The sequence below is a fragment of the Podarcis vaucheri genome (assembly GCF_965113315.1).
Source record: "Podarcis vaucheri genome assembly, chromosome: 5".
Taxonomy (NCBI): Eukaryota; Metazoa; Chordata; class Lepidosauria; order Squamata; family Lacertidae; genus Podarcis; species Podarcis vaucheri.
In genome coordinates this window covers 9,882,834-9,903,551 of record NC_138763.1, presented here as the reverse complement: position 1 = coordinate 9,903,551, position 20,718 = coordinate 9,882,834, and the positions used below count along the sequence as shown (strand labels likewise).

The 20,718-nt window shown below is 44.1% G+C and overlaps 1 protein-coding gene across 3 annotated transcripts; it reads left to right on the top strand.

The window, feature by feature from the left end:
- Window positions 1-2,403: 2,403 nt before the first annotated feature.
- On the top strand, window positions 2,404-19,497 carry RFC4 (replication factor C subunit 4). Of its 3 annotated transcripts, XM_082222960.1 has the most exons (12): window positions 2,488-2,604; window positions 3,036-3,103; window positions 4,307-4,460; window positions 5,998-6,076; window positions 11,458-11,537; window positions 12,628-12,747; window positions 13,474-13,617; window positions 13,855-13,975; window positions 15,788-15,913; window positions 16,948-17,028; window positions 18,398-18,514; window positions 19,306-19,497. In XM_082222960.1, exons 3-12 carry the CDS (start codon window positions 4,327-4,329, stop codon window positions 19,399-19,401), a joined length of 1,098 nt encoding a protein of 365 aa, XP_082079086.1. In that variant the 5' UTR covers window positions 2,488-2,604; window positions 3,036-3,103; window positions 4,307-4,326; the 3' UTR covers window positions 19,402-19,497. The 3 variants fall into 3 exon arrangements, with proteins under 3 accessions (XP_082079087.1, XP_082079085.1, XP_082079086.1); XM_082222961.1 differs by lacking the exons at window positions 2,488-2,604; window positions 3,036-3,103 and adding an exon at window positions 2,404-2,426; XM_082222959.1 differs by lacking the exon at window positions 3,036-3,103 and having other exon boundaries at window positions 2,460-2,604.
- The last annotated feature ends 1,221 nt before the right edge of the window (window positions 19,498-20,718 follow it).

Here is a 20,718-nt window from a genome sequence, read left to right as displayed (position 1 = left end):
GTAAAAACAACCACCACCACCTCAAATAAGTTTATTCAGTTAAAAAACCAACAACAAATGAAAGTGCGTAACCATCTTTGAAAATAATGCTGAATTAAAGTGCAAGGAGATTTATCACAAGCCTCTCTTGAGGCTCCTCCACCTACCTTATCCACAACATAAGGATTATCATTAATAATAATTACATTTGTTATTAGCTTTATCTTGCCCAAGACTACCCAAAGAAATAACCAACCAATCAATCAATCAATCAATCAATCAACCAATCCACAAAGATGCATTAAAACACACACACTCAGCAAGGTTGTTACAATCTCTTGCAACTTATCTGTTGCCTTAACCTCAAACTTTCTTCCCCACTACCTGTGTTGGAAACTGAAATATACTCGGAGTCAATAGTGGATTTCATGCTCTTTATTCAGCTCATGGTGGTGAGGAGGAATGGAAGTTCCCCCAGAATGTCTGCCTTATATACATTATTTACACAATGGGCCCCACGTGATTGGCTAATTCCGGGATTCTCTTGTAGGCCAATCAGGTTGCGGATTCCCTTCCACCTGGAGCTGGATTGGGTGGCTCCTGTGGACCAATTAGACTACTGCATTCTGGATCCTAGTGTTCTAGGACCAATCAGACTGCTGCATTCTGAATCCTATCGTTCTAGGACAAATCAGACTACAACTCAGTACATAACAGAAACCATCTGTCTCGGAAGGCAATGGAGAAATGTGCCCTTTCTGGGTAATTATGGATAACTATGTTGAGATGTTTGGGGTGTCAAGGGAGGGGTAGTACCCCTGGTGGGGGACATGCCTTCTGGGCTAGTTTGTCCACCTTTGGTCCTCCATCCTTCACTCAGCCCTCACCTTTGGCTTTAACAAGCTGTCAGCTCACGGCATTTGTGGAAACGGCTTCGACTGGCCAGCTAGGCCTACCAGGTGGGGGTAGCCAGTGGGTCTCAAATCCTTGGTGAGTTAGGGACTTCCCCTGCATGCAAAGACAGGATCTGGTAGATTAAGCGGACAGGACCAAAAACAGGTCTAATAGTCAAGAAGGCGGTTTCTGCACATGCTGTAGGGGGGAAACTCTGATCCTAAACCTCAACTGCCTTGCAACTATACTCAAGGAAAAATCCGTACCTGCTGCCTTGTGGGACATCTTCAGGAGAGGAAAAGGCTGAGCAGTAGACCCTAAGTCCCTAAGGAGGTTGGATGGTGCCTTGTATGCCTCTTTCTGGCAACTCCTGCAGCCAGGCTGGTGCTAAACGTCTTGCTCTGCTTTCCTTTGGGCCAAATAAGTGAGGACGAGAGGGGGGTCTTGTCGTCTGGGCAGCCCAGGACCTCCAGACACACTGCCCAGGCTTGCGCCCCAGGGAGGTCACTTCAATGCTGCTAACACTGGTTCCCTCCACCCCCGGAGGCGCACTCCTTTGTCTCTCGAGACTGGCGGATGCCAACCATCTGAGGTGGTTGGTTGCTTTCCTCCTCCTTGGTGTGATTGTGTACAGCTGAAAACGCTAGCAGCGTTAAGATAAATCCAGCAGCGTAAACAAGTTTTGATGGCTGCAATAATGGAATACTGAATGGCATCGTTTTTGTAAAATATGCAGGGATTTATGCTACTTAAAACGAACCACGGAAAGAGAAGGGAAGTGATTGTTGTTTTAAGGCTGTAAAATGAGTATTTTAAATTGTAAAACTGAAAATTTAATAAAAATTGCATTAAAAAAGAGGAGGCCGGGGGAAAACACCCAAAAGGTATTTTCACAGTATCAGTCTGAATCAGGGCCAGCCCACTCATGAGGCGATTGCCTCAGGCGGCAGGATCCACAGGGGCAGCAGATCATGATGTAGGTATTTATTTGTCTGTTGTTCCCAATATAGATCTTTATTCCTCGCTCTTGTTCCTCATGCAGCTCTTCCCTGACAGGGAGGGCGAGGCACCATTTTGTGTTTCTCCTCAGGTGTCTAAATGTCTCGGGTCAGCCCTGGTGTGAATGAACATAAAAGGACTGGGCTGGTGGGTGCGGACCCTCAACGTTTCAAATTGCCTGGATTTCTACATCGTTTCCAATAAGCGACGGACAGCCCCGTATGACTAACAAAACGCTGCCTGCAGCTAAAACTCAAGTTCAATACTCGAGGCACACTCTCGGGCACGCATGCGCCCCACGACGCGCGCCTGCAAGGAACGGTCGGCAATATTTTGTGCGCGCATGCTCAAATCTCTTCTCACGCGGGCAATTCCCAACGCGGGGAGGAGCTTACAGTTCAGCGCACGCGCGTCGCTTCCCTCTCGCAAACGACGTTCGCCTCTCCGCTTTCGGCGAGGGACGGCCGGCCCACATCTCCATATATGGCGCGGCACGTGATACGTCAGTGCCCTTCCCTCCCTCGGGGAACGGAATCTTGCGTCGGATCTCTATGGTCCGTTCGTATTGCTAGCGCGCCCTCATACATACGTATATACACGGAAGTGGTCCCGCCCCTTGACCCAAACGATGGGTTTTGGCGGGAGTTCTGGGGGAAGGGAAGGGAAAGGGAGGCCGCTTCAGCTGCGCGCTAAAGAGGCCTGAGGAGATTTGTGCGCGCGGTCGCTTCGCAGGTGCCTTTAATGAGGGGGGCGCGCGCACGCGGTGGCGAACCCCTTGAAGGAGCGAGCGGGGGAGGGGAGGGGAAGAAGGGAGTTTATTCCACCACCTCCGTCCCACCCCCTTCAGGGATCCGGGGCACTGCTGTGTTTTGTGGGCCGCGAGACTCCCTGTGTTTACTTAGATAACATAGCCCTGTTTAGGGAAGCTTTTTAATGTTTAATAGGTTATTGCATTTTAGTGTTCTGTTGGAAGCCGCCCAGAGTGGCTGGGGAAACCCAGCCAGATAGGCGGGGTACAAATAATAAATAATAATAATAATAATTATTATTATTATTATTATTATTATTATTATTATTATTATTATGTAGCTGGAGCATTGAGGGGGTGGGCGGAGGGTGGTTGCTTACACTTGTTGTTGTTTTTGTTGCTTTATCTTGCTCAGGGCAGCGCAAAGCGACTTACATTCAACCAACCAGAGACAAAAATCATCGCACAAATAGCTATAGATATGTAGGTAATAGATATATAGGCATAAAACTATGTATGTATATGTATATATGTGTATATATGTGTATGTGTACACACACACACACATATACACTGTATATTGTATGTATGTATGTTGATGTTTAAATTTGGAAATATTGGACAAACTGAGATAGAAACACCCTCCCGCAGTAATGGGAGTGGGGGTTGCTGTAGCTGCCCACCTGCTTTTGACAGGCAGCTTCCAGGCCCCAACTGCTCCCCTTCCTTAGGGCTGCTTGCTTGCTTATTTGTATTTATAGTCTGCCCTTCCCCCATGCTGTCTCAGGGTGGGCTATATGCAGCTTAGTTACAGTTAAGCCGTGTAGTGTCCCACCCCAAAGGGGCTTGTGCGAAAAAGGTGCACCTTAAATAAATGTAGGGATGGGGCCAAATGCTCCTGGAGGGAGAGTGATCAACAATGGTGTGTGTGTGTGTGTGTGGCTACTGCAGAAAAGGCCGTCTCTTGCTTGACTGCCTCGCAGGATTTTAGATAGTGGCAGAACTGCTGGCAGGGTGATAGAATCACAGAATTGTAGAGTAGGAAGGGACCACAAGAATAATCTAATCCAGCTCCCTGCAATGCAGGAATCTTTCACCCAATTTGGGATTTGAACCCACAACCCTCAGATTAAGAGTTTCATACTCCACTGACAGCTATCCCTTCGCCCCTCCAGATCTCAGAACTGGGAGCTTGATACAGTCTGCTTATCTTTGAACAGGAGATGTAAGCCAGGGACTACTTCAAACAGAAAACTGTTCTCTGACAGCCCTTTAGATAGAGGACTGTTCACTGTATAGAAGAATGCATGGACATTGGAGGAGTTGTGTAATTGTCATCAGGGTTTCTGTGCAATTTGCTTGCAGATTGTAGTGTATGTTTCATGGATGTGCATAGAGAAGCCATGACATTTCTGAGTAAAAAGACTTTGTTGGTTCTTGATCATATGACAACGTATCCTTGCAGACTTCACCCTTTTTGTTCTTATACCAGAAGAAAAAAATATAGGCTTGAAGGCTTTTCTGCTTATTAATGAAATGGTGCAACAAAAATAACTGCTTCACTGTTTATTCTTATCAGTGGTGTTAGGATTGATGCAACTGAGAAATGAGTGGAGCTATCAAATTACAAAACTAATTTTTCAAATGACACATGTGCATCATTTCCTTCCCATTCCTCCTTTGCAGACTGGTGAGAAACAGCAACAATGCAGGCATTTCTGAAAGGACCATCTTCAATCAGCACTAAACCCCCATCTACCAAAGATCGGGGAACAGCTGCCACTGCAGGAGGCAGTGGAGAGGGCAAAAGGGTCAGAGCTATTCCTTGGGTGGAAAAATAGTAAGTAGTGGACTCTGCTTTGGAATCTAAATGCGTGGTGTAATTGCCCAAGATGAATGCCTCTTGCTTGACTGAGTGAAGGGGTGTGTAGAAATTGACTCTTGTATGGCTGGCATGTAGCCTGCTGTGCAAAGATAAAGAATTGCATCTGTTGATCTGCCCACTATTTCCTCTTGACTCATCCACCGCTGGCATGCAGCCCCCAGAAGGTTGTCCATGTGGAAATGTGGCCTTTGGCATAAAAGGTTTCCCAGTCCCATTGCTAGGGGAATGTGATCATCTACATCGGAGGTGTTTTAAATCATATGTTTTCAACTTTTTTTGAGTCCATGGCTCCCTTGACCAACTACATTCTTTCTGCGGCACCCCTGTGGGGCTCAGGGGCTCAGTTATGTCACCCCTTGCCTGCAGATCTGGCAGCCCCTCCCCCCTCCCTTGTGGAGTGTTCCCTCAGCCTCCTCTCCCCTCTCATTGGGAGTCCTCTGGGCAGCCACCGCCCATGGTCTCTGAGCTGCTCCCCCACCCCAAAGAGAGGTGCCTGGGGCTGGTGGACTGGCTGGCTGGGTACCCTTCCCTTGCTTGCTTACTCCAAGGCCACCTCAGCTCCTGACAACCAGCACCCCAGGCGAGCCCAGAGGCACCATTCGCCTGGGGAGCTTGTAGCCAGGGCTGCTGTAACAAGCAGCCACGCAGGCCTTTGGGAGGCAGAGACCTGAGAAGGCATCTGAGGAGAAAGGGAAGGAAAGAGGAGGCCAGTGTTGCCCTCGGCACCCTTGACCATCAGTCAAGGCACCCCAGGGTGCTAGGGCACACTGGTTGAAAACCACTGTTTTAAATAATGACTATGACTGTAACCACTAGATGTCTCCACTTATATTATGCCTCCTTGCATTGGTGCTCTGTTTCACTTCACAGGACAGTGTTATATGAATGCCAGTCCAAAGTTAATTCTCCTATATAAGCAGTGCAGTGTCAGAGGAGTGGCTTGTGGAAGATTGCAGAGGTTCTTTCTGTGGAAAAGTAGAAGCTGAACTTCTGTTGACAGCTTCTTTGATGTTGCGATGCTTGCACACGCAGGCCAGGTTGCTCATGTGTGGCTGGCTACTACATCGCCAGATGTCTGTTTTTTTGCATCAGAGTATTAGCTATTAAGACTTGCTGCTTTGACTGAAATATTTGTTAAGCTCCAGATTTGAGGGGTTATTTGCTTGTTTATCTCTGTAAAAATAAAAGCCGGCAGCAGCAGAAATTTATTAGACTCTGCAGTGTATTCATTTAAAAGCTTTCCTAAAATCATTTTCAGCAGGCAGTGAAAATAGCAAGGAAGCCAAAAGCAGGTATTTGGAATGATTTCCATAGGATGGGTGACACAACTGTGACAGCTGTGCTCTGCATCCTTGGACCACTAACTTCCATAAAAGAGAATTGCTTTGCTCATTGATCTAAAGGAACAGAGAAGCTACATGTATCGATACTTCTGTTCAGAAAATATTAATAATACATGCTAAGGTTTTTTTAATTCTTTTTTTTTATGTAGCCGCCCAAAATGCATGGATGAAGTTGCATTTCAAGAGGAAGTTGTTGCAGTACTGAAGAAAACCTTACAAGGAGCTGACGTGAGTATTGCAGTTCTCCCAGCGCTTCATGGCATATGCAAGTTAATTTTTCCAGTAGAAGATAATTATTGTGTGTAGTCTTATGAATCATACTTTTGTGTCTATATAGTCAGAATAAAATTTATTGGCTGTTCTGCAGCTGTATGCTCCCAGAACAGCTCCCAGAACAACAACAAAAATTACAATAAATCCTTAACAGTTGAGAGTTAACGTGTAATATGGGACAACTTATTGAGTGAGTCTCCAGGAGTATCATGCTCTTGGGACTCCTTTTGTGGGGAATAGATTTTGATGGCAAAAAAACAACCAGAAGTGAAGGTTCTGGAATGGTATAGGAAGCTGCATTGTCCTGTTGGTCCATCTGGCTTGGTACAGTCTATACTGATTTGCTGCAGCTCTCTGGGACTTCAGACAGACATCTTTCTCAGCCCTTTCTGGAGATGCCAGAGACTGAACAGTGTGCTGCTCTGCCGCTGAGCTACGCCTCCTGCCCAGTTTAATCAGCCCTTTCCCAGTGCCAATGCTGAAATAAACTTCAAAGGCTTCCCTCTGCATTTCCTAAAAGAAGCAAATGAACACCGAACTCTGAAACAACCAGGGTTGCATATCCAGTGCTAGTCCCACTCAGAACAAACCCACTGAAGTTAACAGGCACGACTAACTTACAGTCATTAATTTTAATGCATTTCCTCTACGCATAGAACTTAGCTAGGTACAACCTCATGTGTATTTTTAGGGTTGTTAAACCATGCTTTAAAATGTGGCAATAGAAGCTAAGACAACTCTGCCCCTCCCCCACCCTGGCCTTTCTCTTGTCGTTTATGTTAGTGGCTGGTTTGGCTCTCTGGCCCAAAAATACACCCGTACTTTGGGTCACAGAAAAGGTCAGTGTAATTCGCTTGCCCCATCTCAGGTTCCCTCCCAGGCCAAATCCAGCACTCCACTGCATGCAGACATTTCACACTCCATTGACCTGCTTGCAGCCAGTTACCCATTGCACTTTTGTCTCAGCAAAACATCAAATAACCAGAGCAAGCCAACCCTTAGGTCACAGTGCCTTACTCCTGCCTTTTTCTACCTCTGTGGTGATGATTGACTTCTGACGAATGATTGACAGGTAATTCTGAGGCTCCAGACCTATCAGTTTAAATTGTAGAAGGCTGGATGTCTGGGTGCAAGGCCTGATTGAGGAGATTAGGGCCTTTCCGAATAGGGCTCCCCCTTACCCTGAAAGGAACACATGAAGGTACTACAAAATAAATACTGTGGTATATTAAGGGCTATGGCATAAGCTTTCAAGGACTACAAAAAATAATCTGGTACACTTAATGTAATGGCACCATTATAAGTCCGGCCTTGTCTATGTGAAATAGAACATTGTACAAGTGGACTTGCTCTTGCAATGGGACTTCCCCCTTCCTCTCCTTCCCCTGCCCTGAAGTTCCTTGAACAGTTCTCAAATTTGCTGTAAAGGATTGGGGGATCTTCTGGAGTAGATATTGGGGGGCTTCAGGGAGAGGGGAAGAGGGGGAAGTCCTGTTGCATGAATGGAAGTCTGTTCCTCTTGTACATAGACCCAAACTTCTTCACTGTATTGGTTTGTATTCAACTTAGTGCTAAGATGAGCTTTCCATCAGTACAGGGATTTCCTCTTGCACAATGAAATGTTCTTTCCCCTCTCTGCATGCCCCCATGATCTGTTCAGGGGTTTCCCTCAAGCCTCCAGAGCAGATTTAGGGACAGCCTAGGGCATGTGTGGAGGGTGGAACCACCTTTGCCCTAGAGCAAAAAATTAGCTGAACAGCACCCTTTTTCTGTATCTGATGTTTCACATAGAACTCGATCTTGCCTTCCTAGGGAAATGTGCATCATGCTTAATCATACGCATCCTTTGTATCATTCTTCCCAGTATCTGCTTTGTACGAAAGGCCAGTAGTGCCTGGCTCCTCCTACTCTTGTAATCTTTTCATTCCAGCTGTTCATTACCTGACCTGAAAATGTTGCTGTGCAATGCCAGGTCAATGATGAATAAAACCACTGCCATCCACGACCTGATTGTGGATGGAGGATTTGACCTGGCATGTGTGACAGAGACCTGGTTGGATGAAGCAGATGGGCCTGTCCTTGCTGCTGCTTGGCCACCAGGTTTCTCTTACGCACAGCAACCCAGGTCATGTGGGTGGGGAGGGGGGGTTGCAGTGATTTTTAGGAAGTCATTAGTTTGCACCAGGAGTCCTATTGGGAAGACCTAGTTTTCTGAGTGCATGCTCTGGAAGTTGGGCAATAGGGGCAGTACAGGATTCCTTTTGGTGTACCGACCTCCCCGCTGCACCAAGGATTCCCTGCCCGAGCTGCTTCAGGTCGTGGCGGATATGCTCCTGGAGATACCTAGTTTGGTTGTCCTGGGGGATTTTAACATCCATGCCGACACGACCTTACAAGGGGCCGCTTGGGACTTCGTGGAAAGCATGGCCTCCATGGGGCTGTCCCTGAATAAGTTTGGCCCAACTCATAGCCGCGGACACGCCTTAGACTTGGTGTTTACCTCTACAGATGTTGGTGATCTGACACTAACTAAAAGCGAAACAAAAGAAGTGCCATGGTCAGATCACTTCCTGCTGCAACTGGACTTCTCCGCGACCCTTCCCCTCTGCAGGGAGGTGGGACCGATTCGGATGGTCCGCCCCCGCTACTTAATGGATCCAATTGGCTTCCAGAGAGTGGTAGGGGATGTTTTATCCCAAGTTGATGACCTAGTCTTTTGGTAAGAATGTTTAGCTGGAGTTTGAAGAAGATATGCTTCGACTGGAATGTCTTAAAATTTGCAGCTAAATTGCCACTCCATCTCATGCATTCTTTGGAGGAGATAGCAAGTGCTAAGGCTAGTTACTGATACTTGTGGGGGAAGGGCAGGGCAGTAATGATGGGTTGTACATGGCTCATTTCTAAGAACTCTACTACAACAAACATCTCACATGTTAAAAAGCAGGACATCTCTTGTCAGCACTGCTCCAGGGCACCTTAATCTGCCCCTGAACATGTCCAGTCTCTTTACCACCTGAAGTGGCTATTTGCGTCCTGGCCATTGTATTGAATAGTTTCATTTTAAGATGATTCAGAGTACTACATGGGATATTTGACCATCATTAATAATAAGTACAGTGGTACCTCGGGTTACATATGCTTCAGGTTACATACGCTTCAGGTTACAGACGCTTCAGGTTACAGACTCCGCTAACCTAGAAATAGTACCTCGGGTTAAGAACTTTGCTTCAGGATGAGAACAGAAATCATGCTCTGGCGGCGCAGCAGCAGCAGGAGGCCCCATTAGCTAAAGTGGTGCTTCAGGTTAAGAACAGTTTCAGGTTAAGAACGGACCTCCAGAACGAATTAAGTACTTAACCCGAGGTACCACTGTAATCAATTGACCAATGTATTGAAATTAGTCTACATCTTGTTAGAATAACTCAGTTGGTTAGAGCGTGGTGCTGATAACATCAAGGTTGCAGGTTCGATCCCCATATGGGACAGCTGCATTTTCCTGCATTGCAGGGGGTTGGACTAGATGATCCTCAGGGTCCCTTCCAACCCTGCAATTCTAACTTGTTTTCTACGTAGAAATGCCCATGCTTTTGAAAGTGTTTTGCACCGTGTGTTGTAAATTTCCATGTATCTTTAGCTGATAATAGGCCATCTATAGGCACCATAACTTCATCATTGGCAACAGTCAGAAATAGCGCAGCTTGGTCATGTTACAGCTCTGCTAAAAATACAGCCATTAAGTTAGATAAAGGATTAGGAGATCCTTCATCAGACCTTACTGTAGGTGCCGGCTAAATGTGCTGTTCAAGTTTGTGGTATTCATTCATTGATTGGCAAATGTAGGTTTTCTGTAAAAGTACCAAATGTTGAGTAAAGTAGCAGGATAGTGGCTGTTTGGTGTGCAGCTCTGCTTGTATATCAACCCCAGTTGACAGTTATTTTGTGTTTCTTCCATTTGCGAATTATTGCACCAACTGTTGTCACCTTCTCACCAAGCTGCTTGGCAATAGTCTTGTAGCCCAGTCCAGCCTTGTGCAGGTCTACAATCTTGTCCCTGACATCCCTAGACAGCTCTTTGGTCTTGGTCATGGTGGCTACTTTGGAATCTGCTGGATTGATAGCTTCTGTCGACAGGTGTCTTTTGTACAGGTACTGTAATGAGCTGGGATTACAGGTAAGACCTCTCCCTTACAGCAGGTGCTTCTAATCTCAGCTCGTTACATACAGTGAAGATACCAGGTAGCCTGACATCTGGCTGGTTGATAGGGGATCAAATACTTATTTCACTCATCATAATGCACATCAATCTCTGACTTTTATCTTCTGGATTTCTGGGGGGTTTTCCTGTTGTTATTCTGTCTCTCACAGCTACAATAAACCTACCATTAAAATTATGGACTGGTCATTTCTTCATCAGAGGGCAAACGGGCAAATTTAGCAGGGGATCAAATACTTTCCCCCCCTCACTGTATTCCAATTTTATTATAGTGTCATTTTGTCAGCAGGTGTGTGAGGGCTCCTGGTCCCCTAGACTTGCCCTGCGACAAAAGTCTTGCTTGCTGAAGGACTTCCTCAATGTGATCTGGCTATTTCCCCCCCTGTAAAGGTCCTTTGAGGGATTGGGCATAAACAGTCACTTAAAAAAAAAAAAAGGTGAAGGAAATTGGTTGAAGTAAAACACAAAAGATACTTTTGTGTCTGTTCTGTGACAAAATCCAAAGCGAATAACTCTTGTTGACTTTAATAGAAAATGTTCCTTTGCACTGTTCCTTTGCATTAATTCATTAATTCATTATTATTTTTAAATTCATTTTTTTTAAACAACCTAATATCATTTATTCACAATTAGTTCATTTCATAGTTAACATAATTATCAGACCTGTTGATGATTAAATTGCCTTTTGTTATTACTTTAAAGCATTAAATTAATTAGAACACTAGATTTATATTTGACCAAATCATCTATTGACCTGTCCTGTGTCCAACTCAAGTATGCATCCCTGTATAGTATTTAAAATATTATCTAAAGCATCTGTTTCACTTTTTTTCCTTCTGTCTTGGGATTACCAATTACAACATTCTGAAAATAAAAAACCAAAGCGTAAAGATAGTATTTGAAACAGGCCGGTAAATATTGATCAGATTAAAATCTGTGCCTGCAATTATACACAACTCTTATTTGCAAAATTGTGTCCCATGCTTGAGTTGTGGCATAGACACCTATGTAAGTGTTGTAAAACAAATATTCAATGATAACATCGCCTGAGGTTTCTTGTTCCTCTAAAATATCCACTTACAAATATTGTATGACAGAATTGTTTAACCTCCTGCTGTTGCAGCTTCCCAATCTCTTGTTCTATGGCCCACCTGGAACTGGAAAAACATCCACTATTTTGGCAGCAGCCAGAGAACTCTTTGGGTAAGTGTGGGATCTAGTGGCATTCAAGTGTCTGTTTTGAGTCTGACAATCCTCTAGTACTTTTGGTGACTTAATAGTAGGCACTTGGTTTAGTGCAACATGAAGAAGCAGAAATTAGGCAGAGTGAATCTTGAGTTTGCAGGCATTTCTCTTCCTCCAGAAGAGATAAACCTGTAGTTAACATTGGCAGAACAGTTTTAAGCCATAGTTACTGAAGCTGAGACTTTAAGAAAGGTAACCAAAAGTTAATTTTCCAAACTGAGATCATGATGATTTTGAGTGTTTGGAAGCAAAACAGGAATGCATGGCTGCAGAATTTGTGGCCACAAAGTCTAACACTATGTATTATGGAGCGAGACAGGTGCTTGAACTGCCCACCTACATTCATGCAGTCTCCTCCGTGAGACTAGGTGTGTTTTTTAAAACTGAGATTTTCCTTCAGTTGCATATTCATAACTTGCATGTATAAATAGAGAAGAGATGCACAGAAATGGGGGGAATGTCACTCAGTGATTTGAGTGTTTTGTTAGTTATCCAAGTCAGCTCCTTTTACAATCAACATAGAAGTTTTAACAAATTTAGGACGTTCTGATCACTAATCATAGAGCTAGAGAAGGCCTTGTATGCCTTCTAGTACAGCCTTCACTAAGCTGATGCCCTTTGGACTGCAATTCCCACCAGACCTATCAAGTACAGCTGATGGAAGTTGTAGTAGGGAACATACGGAGGAGACTTGGTTGGAAAATCTAGACCAACCTCCTACTCCATGTGGGAAATCCAGAGCTTAGAGCCTTTCAAGTTGAGATGCTTTATCCTAGTCTGTATCTGTATTGGTCACAATTGTTTTTATAGTTTCATGTTTTTGTCGTCAAATCACTTTGGGATGTTAATAATGCCTTAAGTGATTCATAAGTTAAATAAATAATGAATATGTAGTCCAGGTCCCCAAACAAAAGGGAGGAAGGGGAGCGAGAAAACCTTGTTTTAACCAAGGAAAACCAACGTCCAGAATTCAAAATGCAAAACCAGATTAATAGCTCGGTATAACAAATAGGTTGAAAATTGGCTGAATTTCTGTTCTGATAAACAGGCCCGAACTGTTCCGGCAGAGAGTCCTCGAGTTGAATGCATCCGATGAACGTGGAATACAAGTCATTCGAGAGAAAGTGAAGAGCTTTGCTCAACTAACAGTGTCGGGAAGTCGTTCAGAGTAAGCACAATGATCAAAGCTGCTTTGTAGGATTGTATTTCTCTCTGCTTTAGTTTTATAAGGGTTCGCTCTGTGATGCTAAATTAAGCCACGAGTCAGCATCGCACGGTGGATTTTGGGCTCTCGAGTGAGTCACGGGAGCATAACTGCATTCTGAGGGAATTTATCCTTCACATGTCTTGCACCACTGTACCCGATAGGACATTTATGGAAGCCGTGAAATTGTGTGCAAGCTTCCCAAATGCTGAATGCACTTGTCTTCTATTGCACCCTGAATGATTCAGTTGCTGGCATACAGACAGCAGCTTGTCAGTCGTTGTGTGTGACATTTTATTTCCAACATTCAGTCTGTCAGTTACTTGAAGAGTTGGCTGAGTTATGGCCAAGCTGGCTGGGGAAGATGGGAGCCTGTGGGCCACAACACCAGGGAACTCAAGATTGCCGTACGCTGGAACAGTGTGAGGGACGTTATCTTGTCCTTCACAACAGGAAGCAGATTGCCTTGGCTGGCCCTGATTACACTGTCAGAACTTGAACAGGATATGTTCGGAGACACGTGTCATCCTTGAAATAAAAGTTCCAAAATATTAAAACATCTTTCAAATCTTAGAAATGGATTAAAGTGGCTAAGCAATACTGATGTCATTGTTTGTTGGATTAGCAAATATTACCTGCACTAGTAACTTAAGTCGTTAATGCATGTTTTTGCAATGGGTGTGTGTTTAGTGGCAGGCCGTGTCCCCCATTTAAGATTATAATCTTGGACGAAGCAGATTCTATGACCTCAGCAGCCCAGGCAGCTTTACGGCGCACTATGGAGAGAGAATCCAAAACAACACGCTTCTGCCTTATTTGTAATTACATCAGCAGGTATGTATGGGTTTCACCATGCTTTCTTAATTATTATTTGATGGAAAAGATTTAGTATCCCACATTTATTCCTTAATTCCCCTTGGAAAATGAAGAACGTAGCATAATTGATGCATTGCTAAATTTTATTTTTTTGCTAAGGGGCAGGAAGTAGTGGAAAATGTATTGTCGCATTATGTGGAAACTAGAGAGGATGGATTCCTCTTGTAATTGCGTTTCACTTTCTCTTTTTCACAGGATAATTGAACCCATAACATCCCGATGCTCCAAATTTCGTTTCAAGCCCCTTTCAGACAAAATCCAGCAACAGAGACTTCTAGACATTGCTGAAAAGGAGAATGTGACAGTCAGCAGTGAGGTAGATTTTCTGTTCATTCAGAGATTCATTGTTTTTAATTCTGTGAAAAGAGATGGACGCAATGCTTACTGTATTTTTTTCTGGGTCACTGCTGAGCTACATGCATAGTATAATCATTACCCATATTTTACAGAAGGGGCGTTGGTCCCACAACTTAGTCAAAATACCGTATTTTTTTGCTCTATAGGACGCACCTTTTCCCCTCCAAAAATGAAGGGGGAAAGTGTGTGCGTCCTATGGAGCGAATGCAGGCTTTCGCTGAAGCCTGGAGAGCGAGGGGTCGGTGTGCACTGACCCCTCTCACGTTCCAGGCTTCAGGAAACTATCCACAGGCTTGTGGATAGCTGCCCGAAGTCTGGGGAGCGCGGCGCTGTGCTCCCGGGGTTCGGGCAGCTCTCCGCAAGCCTGCGGAGCCCGGCTGGAGTTCCCACCAGGCTCCCAAGGCTTGCGGATAGCAGCCTGCTGTCCCCGAAGCCAAAACAGCGAGACTGGGTGCTGCACAGCCCTCCATCTCGCTGTTCCAGCTTCAGGATGGTTGCGCAAAGCCTCCGCAGCCCGCTGCCCTGCGGAGGCTTGAAAGGCTGTCCCCGAAGCCAAAACAGTGAGACGGGTCGCTGCGCAGCCCTCCATCTCGCTGTTCCAGCTTCGGGATGGCTGCACAAAGCCTCCGCAGGGCGGCGGGGTGAAGGCAACCCGCCGCCCTGCGGAGGCTACAAAGGATGTCCCCGAAGTCTCAAGCCTTTGGAATGCAGCTGCGCTCCAAAGGCTTCAGGGATATTTGAGGCTGGCGGTGGGGGAAAGCAGCGCTCCCCCCCCCCCCACTGCCAGCCCCACAAGCTAGGGGGGCAGCGGCAAGGCCTGCTCTTTAACGCACCTTGTTTTTGAAGGGAAGAACAAGAAAAAAGTTTCCCCCCCTATTCTCCCCCTCTTATGGTCCGGTGTGTCCAATAGAGCGAAAAATACGGGTAATTAAGCATAGTTAGGGAATTTCTGTGCCGGGTCAGTGGTGGCTAGTATTTTTGGCAAGTGTGCCACAAGTACAGACTAGTGGGATTCTAGAGTACACAAGTGGTTTTGCAGTGCAGTGGTGTGGCCTTACCTCTTTATTAAGTTTATTAAGTTAGGGTGCAGACTGCAGTGCAGTGCTGTGCTGGAGAGGCTGAGCTTAGGCCTGCCTCTGCAATATCAAGACACATGCTACCCTGCTTTTATTCAGGAATGCTGCAGCCTCATGCTGCCAGCGTCACGGGGCTTTGTCTGGAGCAAATAGTGCCTACCCATTCATACCAGTCCTGGCATCTGCAGTCACACAGTACTGCATCCCTGTTTAAATAAACACAGTCGGCCTCTCTGGCAGCAGTGAGAGAGCTCACACATAGTTACAGAAGAGGGAGGAGGAAACCTTATTTGTAAATTATTTGTATATTTGATTAACTTTGCTAAAGGAAGCATTCTGTTCTAGCTCAAACTTGCGAGATTAAACATAAAGCTTACTCTTGTGTTCCTAGAACGTTATCCGTGTTGTGATACAGAGATCTGACCGTGTTGGACAAAAGCCATGGGGACAGATCACACCACTTATAACGTGATTACCATTAGAGCATTTGTTGATTTGTAGCTGAGAAGGAAAATGTGTAACTACATGTGACAAATGGGGAAAGTGCTGTGTTTGCCCCCCTGAATGTGTTAGCCTTCCTACTGAATTGGGTAAGATATGGAATCTGCTGAAGGAAAAGAAGAGTACTTCAGAAAAGCATCTCAACTGTCTCATCTCTTCTTTGATTTTCTTATAAAGCAGCATTTCTTCCACAGGCAGTCTCTTACCTTGTCCATGCATCAGAAGGGGACTTGAGAAAAGCAATCACACTTCTTCAAAGCGCTACACGATTAACAGGCGGGAAAGAGGTCACTGAGAAAGTTGTCACTGAAATTGCAGGGGTAGGTCTAGTTTGCGTATTTCAGCTGGCCCGGTCTATGCTTGCAAATATTGGAAAACTGCTTCCATAAAATGGTATTTTTTTTCTTCACAGCTATCTGTTCTGTTGTACCACGCTTGCTTTTTCTTTCATGACTTGCCCTGAATACTAAAGTTCACAGGGGTGCAAAACAGGGCATACAGAAATATATTCCATAGAAACTTGTGAATCATTCAAACATGAAGAAAAGCTTTTGAATACAATCCTCTTTCATTTTGCTTAATTTTCTGTTTCTGTTAGGTCTGACTGATTTATTACATGTTTATTTACTAGGTGGATGCTATTGCATCTCAGCGATTTATGTCACAGGGTCATTTATAAGTTTGGAAATGTGAGACCAAATCCATTCCCAAAGCAGAATCTTGGGTCAGAGCATGTTGTCTCTGAACATCTGTGGTTCTGGAAGTATGTTTGCTGATCCAGCAGAAGACAGAGAGGCATAGAATATGGCAGAAATCAACACTGTGGATTCATAATCTTTCATAAATTGCATTGCAAATGTGGCAGAACTGATGTTTCTACCATCTTGGTTCCATGACGAAGGGGTGGTTAAAACATAGGAAGGATACCTAATCCACTCTGAACCATTTGCCAGGAGGGAAATGAGGCCATGGGGTGAAGTTACGGTATCCCCAACAGATACTGCAACTACACACGACTTTCACTAATCTACTGCTGCTGCTTTACTGCTAATCTAACCGCTGGCTCTCACTAACTGTGGGGCAAAGGGGTACTGCCATCCCCTTTTTGGCATTGCGCGATGAATGAAACTGGAGGAAAAAACCAGTGGTGCAGCAGTTGCCATATGAGGATTTTCCTACCTAAAAGGTGTGTGTAAACCCTAGAACATTGAAGTGAAGAAGACCTATGGAAAATGGTATGTTCTAGTGATGGCTTCTGAACTTTTGCTTACACATCAGGACTTGCAGTCATTGTTTTTATTTTTTATTCTCGGTGCTTCAATGAGATGTTTTTCTTTTGCAACTTTTGTTTTAGATTGTCCCTCAAGAAATTTTAGATGGTCTACTAACCGCATGTCAGAGTGGCTCATTTGAAAAACTGGAAGCTTCAACAAAGGTAGCTTGCTTTAGATCTAAAATGTACAGGGATCAGATCAGATTTTTTTAAATGCTACTTTTCTTTCTGTATTGGCAAGTTGTAGAGGAGGTAGTAGTGGTTATGTAAGCATGTTGAAACAAAAAACTGCTCGTCTTTAAGCCAGTCATGGTGTAAATGTAACATGAACTCTCTGACATTTATTCCCTGTGACCTTAGGTGGGAAAGCACTCTCAAAGGGAGGAGTAGCACTCCCTGGTTACAAAAATCCCCAGAAGTAAATGCATTATGCGTGGGTAAAATTTATTTTACCCACAAAAGCATTGCCCACTTTTGTCCCTGGTTCTGTCCACTGATATGTGCCCCTTTCCTCAAAGGTTTCCCAGAGGGAGTGGGGCCCTCCAGCTACAAAATGTGCCTTACACACCTGCAAACAGCTCTGCAGTCCTTATTGCAACGTGTATCCAAAAACTGTAGGCTTGCATTAATCTCCAACACACTTTTTGTGGGGCGGCACATTTGATAATCCCAGATCCTTTGCTGCCAAGCCTGACATTTCAAGCCTCTTGGCAGCTTCACTAGCTGCCCTACGAAGCATAAGTGGTAGCTGCATATGAAATGGCCTTTCTGTAGTATGAGGCTAGGTGGATGAGACATTGGCTTGTGATTAACAGTGCACGTTAGTACTTTAAAAGCAGGAGTGGCTAACATTTTATCACAATTTAGCTAAAGTTTTTTAGCATCACCAGGGGCCAACTACAACTGTTTTAAGGTTAGAGCTTCCCCAAACTTCCTTCTTGCTTTAGAGTGTTGTATATACTTCCTTACAATTGGGTGATGGAATAGATGAATTGTGAAGATGAATTTTTAGTTTATCGTACCTCTTTAGTCTTTCCCGGCAGCTGGTCTGTGCTTAGGCATGTGATACACACACGTATTCCAGAATACTCAATGAGGCTGACTCCAAGACTTCACTTAAGCTAATAATCTGATTTGTGTCTAAAATGACTCATTAAACAATGGTATGGTACTTGTGTACAATAAAACAAGATAGCCTCCTGTTGTCTCAACCATCAAATAATCCTCTGGGTATTAGACAAATCCAATTTAAACTACCTGTTCTGAATTTGTATCACATAGCACGCTTGTATTTGGTAATACCGTTACTCTCCATTTTCAGAAATCTCATATTGCAATATCTTACGTGGTATTGTAGGGCGCCAACGATAAAACTAAGCTTTGTCTCTCCTAGCTTTTTGTGATTTACAGTAAGTCAAGGAGTACTTTCCGTCTGCATTGATGTAATGTTTTGGTTGTCTAAGCCTGTAGCTTATTAGTTTAAATTGGCTAATGCTAGCTGCTTTCAATGTTTGTTTTCCCCTATGTCCAGAATCTGATCAATGAAGGTTACGCAGCTACTCAGTTTATAAACCAGCTTCACGATACCATTATTGAGAGGAAGGATCTCAGTGACAAGCAGAAATCTGTTATTGCAGAGAAGCTTGCTGTGAGTCTTCATTCTGTTTCAGTTCTTTTTATATCTAGAATACATGTTTGCTTGTGGTTTGGGGGCCATAAGAAATCCTTTACAGTATTTGTGCATTAGTGAATTCTTCCCAAAGAATGGTATACTAATGGTACTCTCCCTCTGAGGCAATTCTCCTTTTATGGTAACAGGCAGTGGTAAGAAGGGATTCAAGAGAAATGGACATTGGCCGTTGTTACCCCAGCCAACTTGCTTGAGCTAACTGTCTAGTCATTACACACAATGGAAAAGCAGAGGGAAGATTTTTAGCATTGCTCTACATTTATGCAGTGATTAACAGAGATATTTTATTCCTGTTCAGAACAGGAAGACACAATGAGTTTACACGGATTTCACAGGTGTGCTTTTCACTCCTGCTAGGGAGAAACAAAGGCAGAACTTTTTGGGTGTGCCTTTTTCTGTCCTGGGAGGGAAGGAGACAATACCTGTAGACCAGTCTTGTTAGTTACAGGCAACTACAGTGCCTGCTTGTAAGACTGGCTGAGAAATGCAAATTTAAATTCAGGTAGGGATTCCTCTAACAAATGGTAATATAGAGCTCTGCCAACCAGCTTTAGAAAATGTTGGCTTGAGTAAAGTGTACTTGGGGGTGGGTGGTCAAACGTTTGATTTTGAAGCTCCCTATAACAGCTTGAAAAACTAATTTATGTTCCTGAGAAGCAGGGAGATGTAAAAGCCTGCTCTTCTCTGACTGCATTATATAGTTACCTTGGGAGATCTTGAAAACTTGTAACTTTTCCTTTTTTTGGCAGGAGACAGACAAGTGCTTGGCAGATGGGTCTGATGAGTTCTTGCAGTTGATTAGCCTCTGTGCGGTGGTGATGCAGCAGCTAATTCAAAATAACTAACAGCACGGCAAAATATTTTCCTTTTCATTACTTCATCCTATTTGATGCAGCTATTTGTGGTACTTTTTGATAATAAAATACAGCCTTTGTGCCTGACATTCTAGTGGTATAACAGTACAACGAAAATGAGCTTTACTTTTACAGCATTTCTGCTGCTTTAAAAAAAGGAATGCAACTTTTTATTCTTGTACTTTTTTCCTAAATGTTATACTTTAAAACTAATACAGTACTGCCATAGCTAAGCATTTGTCATTTCACCTTTCATAGTCCAATTCACTTTAACATTCCTTCTACTGTATCCCACTCACTGGGATTTTGGTTTAGGTTGCTGTAGAATGCACAAGAACTCAGGATACGTTTCTCTACACCTAGCGGTCTTATTGAAATAAATTATCCCGTGGAATTTGAAGACTTTACACAAATTATGGCATAAGCTTTACAGACTTTGCTTGCGTCTTAAGCAGGGCTACCTCCAGGAAAGTTTTAGTGTAAGCTACATTTCATAAGAAAGCAAAGTACTTTGTCCTTGACCAATAACTTTGAATCTGACTCCTAAATTCCTTTCACCATGCACATTTTTGCATTGATTTTACTTTTCCTGTTGACCTACACTGAAAGGTGGCTGATTTGGTGTTGAAGACCTAACATTGCTGGGGCATGGGAATGACACACAGGACAGAGGTACAGCCTATTGGAGACCAATCTCTTGCAGCATTGTTCTTGCAGTGGCCAGCAGCCAATACCTGTGGAAAACCCTAAGCAGGATCTGGGCACAATAGCCATTTCCCCCTCCAGTTTCCAGGATCTGGTGTGTTCAGAAGTATTATAGCTAATATTGTAGCTATAAGCTATTATAGCTAATAGTGATGGAAAGCCTCATCCCCCATGAATTTAATCCTTTGGTGGCCATTGCTGCCTCCAGCAGAGGCAAGTTTCACAACAATCTTCCTTGGATGTCCACAAGATTTCTAGTGTGAAAAAAATTCATTTATCTTCATTCAAACACATATTTTATAAACTTCTACCATGTCACCTTCAAAGTCCCAAGACATAGTCCCCATTTGCAAAGCCTGGATCCAGAACAGCCACTGCTTTTGCCTATACTGTAGTTGAGCTGAAGGAATAAAAGGCTGCAACCCCCAGTGCATCAGGTAATGGGAGAAAGTAAATTCACAGCTGACCTCCCAAATTGCCCAGGAGAATAAAGCCCTTTGGTTTGGCCCCTTGGTTGTCAGCTGCATCTACATCCCCCTTTTGAGATAATCTAACCATCACTGGCAGCAACCAATGGGGAAGCTGTTCGTTTACATGCGATTT